The sequence below is a fragment of the Meleagris gallopavo genome, chromosome 1 (genome assembly GCF_000146605.3).
Source record: "Meleagris gallopavo isolate NT-WF06-2002-E0010 breed Aviagen turkey brand Nicholas breeding stock chromosome 1, Turkey_5.1, whole genome shotgun sequence".
Taxonomy (NCBI): Eukaryota; Metazoa; Chordata; class Aves; order Galliformes; family Phasianidae; genus Meleagris; species Meleagris gallopavo.
Window position 1 is genome coordinate 34,967,557 of NC_015011.2, and position 14,859 is coordinate 34,982,415.

The 14,859-nt window shown below is 43.0% G+C and overlaps 2 protein-coding genes across 2 annotated transcripts; one reads left to right on the plus strand and one right to left on the minus strand.

Annotated features, from left to right (window-relative positions):
• Positions 1 to 187: 187 nt before the first annotated feature.
• On the plus strand, positions 188 to 10,476 carry CCT2 (chaperonin containing TCP1 subunit 2). The gene is made up of 16 exons (XM_010708013.3): positions 188 to 277; positions 481 to 555; positions 982 to 1,047; positions 1,921 to 2,032; positions 2,492 to 2,568; positions 3,528 to 3,640; positions 4,512 to 4,714; positions 4,893 to 4,993; positions 5,081 to 5,208; positions 6,573 to 6,676; positions 7,233 to 7,352; positions 7,961 to 8,089; positions 8,184 to 8,287; positions 9,088 to 9,187; positions 9,553 to 9,694; positions 10,341 to 10,476. The coding sequence occupies exons 1-16, from the start codon at positions 203 to 205 to the stop codon at positions 10,369 to 10,371; spliced, it is 1,680 nt and encodes a 559-aa protein (XP_010706315.2). The 5' UTR covers positions 188 to 202; the 3' UTR covers positions 10,372 to 10,476.
• Positions 10,477 to 11,791: 1,315 nt separating this feature from the next.
• LRRC10 (leucine rich repeat containing 10) lies at positions 11,792 to 14,034 on the minus strand. Its single transcript, XM_019613201.1, has 2 exons — positions 12,277 to 14,034; positions 11,792 to 12,179 (listed from the first exon to the last, which is right to left on the minus strand). Exon 1 carries the CDS (start codon positions 13,479 to 13,481, stop codon positions 12,645 to 12,647), a length of 837 nt encoding a protein of 278 aa, XP_019468746.1. The 5' UTR covers positions 13,482 to 14,034; the 3' UTR covers positions 11,792 to 12,179; positions 12,277 to 12,644.
• Positions 14,035 to 14,859: the final 825 nt, after the last annotated feature.

The window sequence follows — 14,859 nt, forward strand, 5'->3', positions numbered from 1 at the left end:
AGAAGGCGGCGCGGAGCGGCAGGGGAGCCCGCATGTGGTGTGGGGGAGGAGATTGGGCCTGGAAAGTTCCAGAGCGCGCACGAGGCGCGCCCGTTAGGCCGCGGGCGGGTCCCGGCGCCGGCTGGGGGTTGAGTGGGGGCGGGGGTGCGGGTGGGCGCTCGGCCTGAGGCGCTGCCCCGGGCCGGCCCTGGGAAGAGAGGGGATGGCAGCACGCTTCTGGTCGTGTCTCTTCCAGCAAAAGCAGTCTGTCTCACCGTCTCTTCACCGCATAATTCACGTAATCTCTCAGTGAACGGATCGCGATATGATTTCAAACAAGGAGTCAGCGTATTCAGTATTAATGTTCTTGTTATCAAAGCCAAATGTGCCACAGGATTCAGCATTAAACTGTTCCTTAAGATTGCTGCTGTCGGGGATTTGTGTTTAAAATGCGGTGTTTTGTGGAAGCTGCAGAATTATTCTCTGCTCTCGCTGTTGTAGGCGTCCCTTTCCCTTGCTCCCGTGAACATTTTCAAGGCAGGTGCAGATGAAGAGAAGGCAGAAACAGCTCGGTTGGTAAGTTTCTTTAAGATAAACTGGTGATGCTCTGGGTAATGATAGTCGTTCTTTTAAATTTAATTTACTCCCAGTTTGTGGTGATGTAGAGCTTCATCTGTCTTTTGTTGTTGCAGAAGGTAGAAGTGTTTTGTGTATATCAGTAGTGCTCTTCTGTGTCTCAGCTTTGGAGATTCACAAGAACCTCCTAAGACTTCCTTGGAAGTCTTTTCGCTCTGATATGTGCTTTAGTGCTTACTGTAAAAATGGAATACATTTTGTCTTGTTATTGAAATGTAACATTTAAGAAACTTGGAACCGGATTCCACTGGGAGTTTGCCTGTAGAAAAGTTTGGTGAAGATGTCCCCTTGGAAATTATAGCCTAGCACTTACTTATTGTTTTAAAGTAGAAATAATTTTCTAAGGCGTATTTGCTTTCATTACAGTCATCCTTTGTTGGTGCAATTGCTATCGGTGACCTGGTCAAGAGCACTCTGGGACCTAAAGGCATGGTAAGATAGCTGCAAGTTCTCAGTGGTCATACCTGTTAATTTGTGGCTATGACCCACACAAACCTCATGAAGTTTCACCAGGCTAAGTGCCAAGATCCTGCACCTGGGTCAAGGCAATCCCAAACATGAACACAGTCTGGGCAATGAGTGGATAGGGAGCAGTCCTGTGGAGGAAGACTTAAGTAGACTGTTGAATGAAAAGCTGAATATGAGCCAGCAACGTGTGCTTGCAGTCCAGAAAGCCAACCATATTCTGGGCTGTATCAAAAGAAGTGTAATCAACAGAGAGAGGGAGGGCATTGTCCCCCTGTTCTCTCTTAAGAGGGCATGCCTGCAGTACTCTGTCCAGGCCTGGGATGCCCAACACAAGAAAGGTGTGGAGCTATTGGAGTGGATCCAGTAGAGGCCACAAGGACAGGGAGGGGGCTTGAGCGCCTCTCTTATGGTGACAGGTTGAAGGAGCTACGTTTGTTGAGCCTGGAGAAACAAAGGCTCCAGGGAGACCTCAGTGCAGCCTTCCAGTACCTAAATAGAGGCCTATAGGAAAGCTGGGAAGAGAGTGCAGTGACAGGACAAGTGTAATGTTTTTACACTGAAAGAGGGCAGGTTTAGATTAGATATAAGGAAGAAATTCTTCTCTCTCAGGCACAGCTGCTCAGAGAAGCTGTGGATGCCCCATTCCTGGAGGTGTTCAAGGCCAGGTTAGATGGGGCTCTGGGCAGCCTGAGCTGGCGGGTGGCAATCTTGCCCTTGGCAGGAGGTTGGAACTACGTGGTTTTAAAAAGGTCCCTTCCAACTCAAACCATTGTATGATAACTTAGTTACAGTAGTTATTATTATTTTTCAAACTGTTCTAATTCTTGCATTGTGCAGGACAAGATTCTCCTGAGTACTGGCAGGGATAGCACAGTGACAGTGACCAATGATGGTGCAACCATCCTGAAAGCTATTGGAGTTGACAACCCAGCTGCCAAGGTCTTGGTTGGTGAGTTTCTAACAGTCTGTCATTATCATACTTGGAATTTCTTCACTTGCAACTTTCTTATGTAGTTTTAACTTCTTCATAGAAAAAATATTCTACACAGTGTGAGAAATCAACATATTCTGTGATAGATATTGCATATCTATACTTGAGAGCATCTGTCTGGCCTTACTTCATTTTGATGATGATCCTTAGGCACAGGTTGAGAGAGGGATGGCTCTTCTGACTGACAGGTTAGAATAGGTCTGTGTTGCAAACAAAGATGAGGAATTTGAAGGATGCTGTGTTTGATTTGCATCTCAGGTTTTTCTGTGAGTTATAGTTTGACAGCTTCTTTGTCTGGCAGTGAAATTCTTTTTTTTTTCCTTAGAGTAATGAGAGATAAAAATGCGCTTGATAATAGCTGCCAGGGATGTTCAGTTTGTTGTGACTCCAAGCATTAATGCACTGGCTTCCTTTTAGATATGTCAAAGGTTCAAGATGATGAAGTTGGTGATGGAACTACGTCTGTCACAGTGTTGGCAGCTGAGCTACTGAGGGTGATGTATTAATGTTTTTAGATGTTTTTATATAGGCTGTATAGTCCTGGGATATCAATAGGAGGTGTTGATGCTTATGAAGTGGGCTCCCAAAGGATAGGAATACTTTGCCTCATTGCCATGAAACTGATGGGAAAAAACCCTTAGCTACTGTCTCTTCATGTATTTTTTTTAAATATATTTTTGTGTATGTAGTCCATATAAGTTATAAATTCACAAATATTTAAATTTGGTACATTTAAAAAAAAAAACACTAATTTCTCCTTATTTCATTTTGCAAGTGAAACATCAAAGTGTTTTTGTGTCGTAGGTCAGTTTCTGGGTTTTGCATTGAGCAGTGTGTGCAGTGTGAGGCTCCTTTGAAATCCTTTTCCGCTGTGTTAAGGAGGCGAAAGACCAACCTTGTCAAATTCTGTTGTGTGCACAAGACCTGAATTCCTTATAAACACAGCATATTGAAGATTACCAAACACTGTATTTGAAGTCACTGTGAAATAGATCTTAGAACTGAAGAACTCAAGCTGTACCAGGGGAATCTAATGGTCGTGGTTTGTGGATCTGAGATCAGGAGCATCTGAGAAATGGCGTGTCAGCTTGCTGACTTCTTTGCAAAAGGAAGTTTGAGGGGTTCCTCTGGGCCCCCACTCCACCTTATCTTACAGATTTAAGTGAACAAGGAATTGATGTGTAACATCAAGTGAGAGTTGGCTGTTTTGATGCATGTGTCTGGTTTCTGTTTGTATTAGAATTAGTTTTGTTATTTAATTCCAAGGACAGATCATAATTGCCTAGATTAGAGGGGGGAGTGGAAAGGTGCCTAGAATGTTCTCTTAGGTCTTCACTTTATAGTTCTGATGCTTTTGCTGGCATTCAGAATTTTCTGACTACTCTGAAATGTCTTTCCTAGTTAATGTAAATGTCCTGTGTAAGAAAGCTAATGATTAATTTTGTTCAAATAGGAGGCAGAATTACTGATTTCAAAGAAGATTCATCCTCAGACCATCATTGCAGGTTGGAGGGCAGCTACAAAAGCTTCGAGAGAGGCACTCTTGAAAGCAGCTGTGGATCATGGGTTAGTAATGCATAGCTGGAGTAGTCTTTATAAACTATTTGAGATGAAAACTTACCAGTGAGACTTATAGTATACTGGGAATTTTTTTTTGCTGTTTGAAAGAAACAGAGTGAATGAATTGAATATTTGAGAGGAAAAGACTACTTTTGAGTTTGGTGAGCTGTAGAAGCTTTGTAAAACTATTGAAAATTACTTGTGGTATTCAGAAACAGAAAATGAACATTAATTTTCCCCATAGGACAAAAGTCTGAGTTGTTATTTCAGATCTCTTGCTCTGATTTTAAGTATGTTTGAATTGTTTACGTGACAGCACAGGCTTTTCCAAGCGAGTGCAAGGTTTTTGTTCTTAATCAGTCTGAACTGTTTTTGTAGTGAAATAACACATTATAGAATGCCAGTTCAGTACTGTAGTACAAATAGTACAAGGACAGTGAAATAAGATTTTCTTTAAAGCCTTGATATAGAAAGAAGAAGCACCAATTTCTAGTTACCAATTTCTAGTTACCAATGTATGTTTAAATGTTTTACCAAAAGACTTGGATGTCGTTGTGACATAGAGGTTGCTGATAGAATATGTACTATTATGGTCCCTGATCAAAATAGCAAAATGCAGGTAAGTCACTGTAAGGCTGAATTGATTTTGTAAAAGTAAAGACAAGTAACAGTTAACAAAGTACTGTTTCAACAAAAACTAAATTAAATTAAAACCAGCTTCAAAAAAATATTTCACCTGTGGCTTCTCCAATTTCAAAATGAGTAATGGATCTTATCTCAAACCACTAAGCAGAAATACCACGGTAGTGATAGCCTAGTGATACTTAAGGCTGTGAAATTGAGGCCTACTGATGTAGCTGTGCTGCCTTTATTGTAGTGATGATGAAGTGAAGTTCCGTGAAGACTTGCTGAACATTGCAGGAACAACTCTTTCATCAAAATTACTTACTCATCATAAAGATCACTTTGTCAAGCTAGCTGTAGAAGCTGTTCTTAGATTGAAGGGTTCTGGAAATCTGGAGGCTATCCACATCATTAAGAAACTTGGTGGAAGTTTGGCTGATTCGTACTTAGATGAAGGTAAGCGTTTGTGTGTTGGCTGTAATTGTGCTTAAGAAATGAAACTGTTACAAGTTACACATCGCTATGGTAATACTGAATTGTAAAGTACAAGATTTTTGTTTTTGCAATAATATAAATGGACTGTTGTCCTTGTTTAATTTAAGTCATAAAAAAAAAAAAATCTTTATTACTACAGGCTTTTTGCTCGACAAGAAGATTGGTGTAAACCAACCAAAAAGAATTGAGAACGCAAAGATTCTTATTGCAAATACTGGTATGGATACAGATAAGATTAAGGTATGTGATGGAATTACTGTTTTGAAACAGCGTTTTCATAAGCAGAATTAACTGTGCAGGCTGAACTCCTTGTTCTCTTTAATTTAGATTTTTGGCTCTCGTGTTAGAGTGGACTCTACAGCAAAGGTTGCAGAAATAGAACAGGCAGAAAAGGAAAAAATGAAGGAGAAAGTAGATCGTATTCTTAAGCATGGAATAAACTGCTTTATTAACAGGTATGTTTTCTTGGAAAAGAGGTAGGGTTTATAATGCAAACACAAAGTAGTGAGGTTCTAATACTGTATGTGTATGAAGAATATTATTTATACCTAGATCTGTAAAATTAGTTGATGCTGAAGCTAGTGTTGTTTCCTTTGCACCTTTCCCCTCCCCCCAGTGTCTTGTACACTATTGTCCTGCTGCTTGGCTGTTCTGTAATTAGAGATCCATGTCCAAGCCCCAGTAGTCTAAGTAGTGTTGCTGTAGTTTTATAGTAACCAGTGACAGATCTATGAATCTGAGTGTCTTTTCACCTGTGTCACATCTCACTACGTTCTGTTCTAGTGCAGGCAAAATGAGTGGTCTGTCCAGTACAGATGTATAGAATCCTAGAGTCAGGACTCCAGTGAGTGGACTGATGGAAGAATGCTTCAAAATAGTACAGAAAGAATTCTTTATTTCCTATTGCTATGCAGTATTGCCTGTAAAACAGGTGGTGGCTGCCCTAAGAAGTTCAGGTAGCGGTCAGTCATTGTAGCCAGGCTAATGGTATTCTACTTAGAATGACTACTAAGTTTGATTTATTCACTGATAGAGTTGATTTCTGCTTATAGCCATGCTGTAGATCTCTTCCACATCTCTTTGTTTACCACTTAAATACCACCGAGGTGATGTGTGATGGGTAAAGGCAATGTTGATTTAGAGTAGCAAGAATCTTCTCTGTATGTAATCAGAAATGCCATTTGTCTCTTGAAGATAGATTATAAGTATCTATTTTCTTGAGGTGTCATCTCCCAGCTTCTGAATTTCTACAGTCCTCCTCTAATTTGGAAGGGAAGAATAATTTGGTTGTTGACCCCGCTTTGAAGAGAGCAGAATATGTATAAATAAAGAAGCACATACTTTTCTCTGTAGTCTTCTAGCTGTGTGTGTGTTAGAAGACTGGCCAGGTACACACAGAGTTGTGTGCTGTTGGGATTTTGTATTGGCAAGGAATTGAAGAAAGTCTTTGCCATGTTGTTCTAGCGCACCCTGCTATACAGTTGGCAGCTAGGCTTCTGTCAGGCACCTAGAATCAAAGGGCTTGGAATTCAAAGCATTGATAGTGTGTCTTCAGAGGCAATGTATTCAGAACTATGGTAGTTTGAATTTTTGTTTGTAGCTTTTTTATTTTTTTTCCCCTGTTGCTGTTTGCTTGTGTGTGAGTGTAACTTTGGGTGGCTGGTGCCTCACATACAGCTGTTCTTGTAGCTTTCAGAAATCTACATCCATGCTGCTAAGAATTGGCTGTCCTTTGTTACTCTGCTAACAAAGGTTGTAGAATCTTTCAAAACATCTGTTCTTTCTGTAATGGGAAGCCGTGCCTTTGCTTTAATTGTAGACAGCTCATCTACAACTACCCTGAACAGCTTTTTGGGGCTGCTGGTGTCATGGCCATAGAACATGCAGACTTTGCTGGTGTGGAGCGTCTGGCTCTTGTTACAGGTATGTAGACTGCTTTACTGCCTGACACTTGGAGGGCCACGGTATTTTTTCTGTCTTCAGTAAATGTCAATGATTGATCTGTGAACGTGGAAAGTACTCAGAATAAGCTTTATTTTACACAACTTGCATGCAAACATGTATGGAGGGCTATGAAATTAACCATAAGTAACTTTAAAACTAAGTTGTGGATTTATCAAATCAGTATTCTTTCAATAGCAGATGACTCAGTTTCTGTTGTTAGTATATAACATTTCACTTGTAAAATGATTGATTGTGAATCCTTCCTTCACAATGATGTAAACATGTTTTTTCTACCAACTGTGAATAAAGGGTGATGACATTAAGGGAAAATAGAAATACGAGCTGGCTAAATTATCTTTTGTGTTGTAAAAATACTTCAGATTAAGTCCCTGCTTGATAAATGTTAGAAAAGTTTGTTTTCTAGGGAAAAGATACTTGAGCCATGGGAAGTGCAGGATGATAAATTTTCTTTCCTTTTTTGGTCTTGGCTAGAACTAAAGGTGCTTTTTGACTTGGTGTAATTTTACATTTCTAGGTGGTGAAATTGCATCAACCTTTGATCACCCTGAGCTAGTAAAGCTAGGAAGCTGCAAGCTTATTGAAGAAGTCATGATTGGAGAAGATAAACTCATTCATTTCTCTGGTGTGGCAATGGGTGAGTGTTTTAACAGGGATGGCATGCTGCAATATTTGTTAACTCCAGGCTAGCATTGTTCAGTTACCAGGATGGCAATGCCATGTAATGACTTATCTAACTTTTTCTGAATGCCTTGCTCTTCAATAAAACATGATTCCTGCAAAAATACATTTTCATGCTTGAAAACTATTTGTTTACATAACACAAGCAAGTGCAAGTGTGGTACCCAGAATTTCTACTCGGGCTGATTAAAGTGACGACAGGAGTAGCAGTCTGTCATGCTTCAAGAACTGGCTAGCTTGTTCTAATAAAATACCAGTGCCATAAATTTCCAGGTGCTTGTTTTGAGGTAAAAGATTCACTTTCTATTAAATTAGAAAAGATGTGGAGCAGCTCACTGATGAAAGCAGCAGTATAGGGTACATCATTTCAGTCTGCCTGTGAAATGTCATCACACTTCCCCTCTTCCTCTCTACAGATCGATTACTTTATGTAGAATTTAATTGCAGCAATAGCTAAAACCATTTCAAATGCTTTGTGATATCGCTGTCTTGTGTCATGTTAACACTCTCATCTTATTGTTTTGCTTTGTTTGTTTTAAATCTTCCTGCATTTGAACTTTGTAGGTGAAGCCTGTACCATAGTTCTGCGTGGAGCAACACAACAAATTCTAGATGAAGCTGAGAGGTCTTTGCACGATGCTCTCTGTGTTCTTGCCCAGACTGTGAAGGACACCAGAACTGTTTATGGTGGAGGTGAGTATTAAATTCTCTCTGCTATGGACATGATACACATTTTGTATTGCTATTCAACTCATGTATAAAATACTTGTGTGTCTTCAACATACAGGTTGTTCAGAGATGCTGATGGCTAATGCTGTTGCAGAACTTGCCATCAGAACGCCTGGCAAAGAATCTGTTGCAATGGAGTCCTTTGCTAAGGCTTTACGAATGGTAAGTTTGTTTAATCAGAGTGCTGGTGGATTAATGTAAAGCTGCAAGAGCTCATTGGTTTATTGACTCCTGATATCAGGCAGTTGCCTCTCTATCCAACTTCTGGTTTTCTCAAAACTCAGAACTGAAATATAATAACATATCTTGGATGAAAGATTAGGGTTTCTACAAAAGCCCTTGTGTTCTGTTTAATTTTATTCGTGCTCTAGTGCTATCCAGAAGTTTCTAGACTCCTGCTGGAGATTGCATCTTGGTAGAAATTAGAGTACCACAAGAAAATAAGTTTATGGGATATTATGCTGCTAACAGACACTCAGTTGCCTTCCGATTTCCCTATTTTAAATTAGGGAAACCCTTAGGGAATTAGAATGTGAGGAAGCATCTCTCTTAAAAAAAAAATAATAATAATAATTAAAGAGTGAAGTAAGACTTGGCATTACCTCTTCTGTCAGCTCGTGCAGGTTTTGTAAACAGCGCGATGTGGTGGTTGGTGCTGACCAGGAAGCTGTATTCTCAAATCCTCCAGTTGTAGTTTGAAGCGATTAACAAAGAGACATATTTCTTTCTGTCCATATAAAATAAGGTGACAAATCTGCTAATGCACTTCTGTCCTCTCAGTGCTTGTCTTCCAGTTTTAAACAAACAGGTGGTTGAATTGTGTTTTCTCATTTCTGATCAGTGTAACTGATTAACTGCTCTTCTTGAAGCTGAATAGGTAGCAGTGTCAAAGTGTGTGATGTGTTTGACTGCAGGAATCAGTCCGTGTATTAATTAAAACCAACTTGTGTTTATCTGCTTAGATCCCAACAATAATAGCTGATAATGCTGGCTATGACAGTGCAGATTTGGTTGCTCAGCTCAGAGCTGCTCACAGTGAAGGGAAGACAACTTATGGACTTGGTAAAGAGCTTGATGTAATTTCTGTTCTTGGGTTGGTGTTTGAGTGGGGGGGGAGAGGGGGAGGAGTTAGACTTGCTGATCTTGTTTGTCACTAATAAATTCAGCTGGAAGAACTGAGTATATTGATGCCACAGTAAGTGCAGTGATTTAAAAAATAAAAATAAAAATTGGAGAGTAATTTTGAATTTAAGGGAGGGACCTTGATGTGAATTACTTTATTTAATACCTCCTGTACTATCAGTGTGGTTCATTTGAGCAGGTAAACTATTGGGTTGTCAGCTTCTGGTAATTTCCTTCCAAGTAAACGAGGGAAGGAAAAAAACCCACACAAAACAAACCACTTCTTAACCTGTGTTTTCTTTCAGATATGAAAGAGGGGATCATTGGAGACATGGCAGCATTGGGAGTAACAGAAAGCTTCCAAGTCAAGAGACAAGTTCTGCTGAGTGCAGCTGAAGCAGCAGAAATGATTCTTCGTGTAGATGACATTATTAAAGCAGCACCGAGGTATGACTGGGATGTTTGTGTTGGTCAGTTACAGTAGTATGCAGTAAACTCCTTCCGTGGAAGAGTGACTGCAGAAAAAGTCTCGTTCTAAAACTATTTTATTTGGAATGAAGACTGACATCTGACATGCCAACACTTGTTATATATGATTTATTTTTGTATGAGCAATATGAACAGGCCTTTAGAGCTATCAGTGCACTCAGAATAGTGTTCCTGAGAAATGCCTACTTAATGTGAAGACACCATCTACTCTCGTGCCACTTAGAGTACTAAAACATCTGCAGAAGTGGCTGACCAAAATGTAAGGGACTTTTCTTTTAGAAGAATGCATAGTTGAATGTGCAGCTGCTTCTGGAATAGAACCTGCACCTAAAACAAAATTGTGTTTGTTGCAAAGCATAGGAAGAAATCTTTCTTCTAGGCAGGTTATCCTGCCCCTACAAGATGGTTTGCACTGTTTTATGACTCACAGTTCCTTCTTACTATGGCCAAAGCTTGCGTCTTATCACAAAAGACAGTACCATCTCAAAGCTGTGAGATGAAACTAGCACTGAATGCAAAATGTCAATTGAAAAATAAAGGGAGGTGGGGGAAGGCTGGTCGACCTCAGCACAGGAGTTTTCTGAGTTTTCTTTTTTCTCCCCAGAAAACGCGTACCAGACCATCGCCCATGTTAAACTTCTCCTGGCACCTGAGACTGCGTGGACCAGATCTCACTTCATAATTTTTTTTTAATGATTTAGTTTTTGTGAGGCTATGGAACAGAAGCTTAAGATGAGCAGCTCCATCAACAATGGCAAGAAGAAACTGTTTTCAGCTTCTTTTAACTTATTTTGGTTTATGTGTGTTGTGGGTAAGATTCACTTCCACATAAAACATGGGCTTTATACACCGTACGGCTTCTGTTCCTTTCCGTGTTCTCTTAAGATACACAGAAATAAAAAATAAAATTCATCAGTGTTGTGTTGGTCTTTGTGTTTCATATCTTCAGTCAGACTTAAGATACTTTGAAGTGAATAGATCAGTTAATGCTAGGGTTGCTCTTTCACCTGCTGTATGTGCCATTATCACCTTTTTCTTTAGGTTGACTTTGTTCAGTTTTTATAAGCAGTTTATTCCAGTCCTGGCTGCATAGGCTTGGAATTGAAATCCAATAAATAGGCTCTGGAGTTGTTAGCCTTTTCTAGTGATAGTGGAGTACTGTTTGTTTTCTGATGCTAAGAAAATGAAAAACTGAAGAGGAAGTTTAGTCAGTGCCCATAACAGTAACTTAAATCACACTGCAGCCTTTTGCACTGCAAATTCAGTGTAGGCTGCTTCAAAGGGAAATAGCTGGGAAGAAGTGTCAACATGCTGGATTGAAGAGTCCGTGTGTGTGTTAGGTTACAGACACAGGCTGCCTGTCTCTGCAAATACCTATTATTAAACTTAGGGCAGTTGGTGGGGAATTGTTCCAAACTGCATTGCTTTCCCTTTTTTCTCCCCCTTTAGACCTGTTTCTGTTGTGAACTATATATTCCTTCCTATTCCAGTAGTTGATGCAAAGGTAATGCTTTTCCTTGTTATACTAGTGCCTTTAGACGGAGCTGAAGCAGCATTGAAGTCCGATTCCAACGGCCGCCTTCACATAAGTTTTGGAGGCGATTCTCAGTAGAGCCGAGTGGCGGCGCCCCGCCTGCATGGCAGCCTGCAGAAAGAAGCTGCCTGAGCTCGGTGACCCATCTGGCCCTTCCCAGATAACACAGCACCTTGGCAAATGACGGGGGCTGTCTGCCAAAGCAGGAAGATTAATTTGAAACCAGGAAAGTATCTGTCTGTGCAAATGGTTTTTCTTCCTGAAATGAAGAGAATGTACTCAGAATGCTGCTCCAAATCAAAATAGACTTCAAACTACTGCAGTGATAGTACTGCCTCAATGCAAGCCTTCAAGAAAGCACATATTCCCCCACCACCCAATAAATAGAGTGCTAAGGTAGTTTTGTAGGATGTTGAGTTAAAGCCCCAAATACTTGTCCTGTTTGTAAAGAGGAATAGGTTGTTGGAAAAAAGTTTAGGTAAGGACTGGGGAAAGGGTGGGTTCGGTTAGTTGCAAAGTAAGATAGTCCAATGAGACTCTGAAACGCTTTATTTAATTTAATGAATATAGCAAGTACACTCATGTAGGTGCCAGCCAGATCCAAATGCAGATTTCATTTAACAAGCCAGCAAGTGTGAATAGAGCATATATTTTCAGAGAATTTTTTGAGAATGATGTTAAGCAGTCACAAACCAGCACTGGCTCCAAGGTTTTGGGGGCAGCCAGCTGTCACTGCTGCCTGTTGTGCTGGGAAGGTGGCTCTGATCACAGTGGAGATGGGGAGAGGGACATGGCTGCCCTGCAGCTCCGAGGGCTGCCTGCCCTGTGGAAGAGGGCTGTCTTACAGTAAACAGCTGTGGAATCAAAAGCTAAATATCAAGACGCGTTGAACTGCATCTCTGTTCTGTGCTATAGAATCAAAGCAAAATATGCTTTAGAAAATAGAAGTTCTGTGCATTCCCAAGGGAATCTGATGAAGTCTGAGTTCGGCCAGCTGGAGCCATACCTGGCTTGACAGTCAGTAGGCTTGCCTCATCTACAGCTCCTGCGTGAGCCTGGAGAGGTGGGCTCCCAGCCCTCTGGTTCCCCATGCAGGCTTCCGTTTGCTGCAGCTATGGTTCTCCCATTTTAGCCGGGGCTTAGGTTTTCTTTGTTACTGCATCAAACCTTGGCACCCACAGCTGCCCCCAAGGCAGAACTTACAGGCACAAGAACCAGCAGAACTGCATGCAGCTGCCTTCACAATCATTCTAACTGCTACTTGGCAACAACAAAACCAGAGCGGTCACAGATCGTCTGGGAAGAAGATGGCAGCTGTAAGAACAGAGCTCTGCTGCATCTTGCTTCCTCTGTTGTGCTGTGGGCCGGCAGAGATTAGCAGGCCTCCACTTCTGGCTCAGCTTTGTTGGCAGGAGGTGGTGACGGTCTCTCAATGAGCGAGATTTCAATCACAGCCCCGGAGCGCTTGCGGGGTTCGGGGCTCTCCTCCGACCACCTCCCCACCCTGCGCACCCCCTTGGCCACCTTGGGGGCATTTCGGCAGGGGTTGTGGTCATAGATCACCAGCTTGAGGCCGGGTAGGTGGGCCAGGCTGGGGAAGAAACGGATGGCGTTGCGGTCCACGTCGATCACCTCCAGAGAAGGCATGTGCAGGAGCACGGAGGGGAACTCAGCCAGCAAGTTGCCCGACAGCCAGATGGAGCGCAGCTCGCGCAGGCGCCGCAGGTGGGTGGGCAGCGTGCGCAGCGCATTGGAGCCAGCGTGCAGCGTCTTGAGCAGGCTGAGCTCACACACCACCTCGGGCAGCTGCTGCAGGCAGTTGGACTCGATCCAGAGGGTCCTGAGGTTCTGCAGGAGCCGCAGCTCGAGAGGCAGGCTGCAGAGCTTGTTGTTGCCCAGGTAGAGGATGCAGAGCTGCTTCAGCGCGCACACGGCCAGCGGCAGTGCTCGAAAGTTGTTGAAGTCCAATGCCAGAATCTGCAGGTTCTGAAGCTGCTCCAGCTCGGGAGGGAGTTGTGTCAGGTTGTTGTTGCTCAGGTACAGCTTGACCAGTTCCTTGAAAGAGCAGATGTGCAGAGGCAGCCTCCGCAGCTGTCTGCCGCTGAGATCCACCATTTTGTCCACGGGCATCTCCTCCAGGTCCTCCAGGAGGTACTTCTGGCACTCATCGGAGGGCACAAAAGCGACAATGGCTTTCAGGCTGTTGCCCATCTCGGGTCCTTCTTTGTTCGCAGACTGAGGGCTGGGGCTGGCCTTGGCTTCCTCCCGCTGCGTGCTGGCCTGGTGGTAACTCCGTCTGCCCAATATAAGGCTCTGTTTACATGGCACCAGCCACTAATCTCAAGAGCTCTGAAATGTTCCTGATAATGGAACGAGTGTTTGGTGATGGTTGCAGACACGGTGACCTGCAGCGCAGGACTCCTTCTGCCCCACAGTGCTCGCCGCCCCTCAGCTCCCCAGTGAGCCATCCTCCCCCCACCCTGCACACTGCCCCTGCCCTCCGGCTGCGTCCGAACAGCAGCTTTGATGCCCCCTCACTGCTCTGTGGCGGTGTGGTCTGTGCAGTTGGCACGGTGCTGGGGATTGGCTGCAGAAAGGAAACACTACAGACGACAGAATTTTTCAACTACAACGTTAATTAAATTTTTAACAGAAATGTTGGCTGTGATCAAATTGCTGTTTGAAATACCTGTCAGGACTTGACCGACTTTGCAGATGAGTAGCACTTTTATGGACTTGCCTTGCAAGGTGCCAAATACACAGTTGAACAGTGTAACTTGCCACCCAGTACTTATCTGGAACTTTTCACACAAATCCTTGGCAAACAGCCATCTTTAGCCGCTCCAGTGTTTATGTTCTAATGTAGCCATGTTTACGATAGTCCCTGATGCCCTGAGCCATGCAGGGCCTTCTCATTGGCTTCTGCTTTGCATCTTTCCTGAATCCCCACTTCACACACACGATCACAGCCAGCCCAGACTGCTTTCTGCCGCCTTCCAACTGTGTGATGGCTGTCCCTAGCCTGAGGCCCGGTGGGAAACTGCTGTGGGTGTGCATACACCAGGCCGTGGCTCTGCTGTACCTCCCAGAGCTGTGTCAGGCAGGGAAGCAGCCTGCCTGGCAGCTGGCCCTCTGCCCTCTGCAACCCAACGCTGCCATTTTCCACACTTAACCTACTTCAGGGAGGCTATTTTCTTGCAGTCACTTTCTGGGAGTCAGATGCTACACACCCACAGATGTGAGTGCTGGGAGGCCACGTATCCTTGGAAAACCAAAAAGCAGAGCAAACAGGAGTTTGAGAAAAAAGCAGTGTCAGACAGGTTATGTTGCCTCACAATCTGCAATTGGATCTGGTAATACAGAGTTCTCTGATCACTTGCTTTTAAATGTACATCAGCTCTTTCATGTATGTTGGGAACAGGGTGCTTCCTTGGGTCTGCACCGCGCAGAAGCAATGGCATGAAGTGTATGGAGGTTGGCAGGAGTGCAGCAGAAAGGGCAGTTGGGGATGGAGAACAGTGAGTACTACAGCCTGATGCCATAGCACTGGTGCTCAGGAGCTGGGTGGAATGTGGAGCTGGAGAACTGA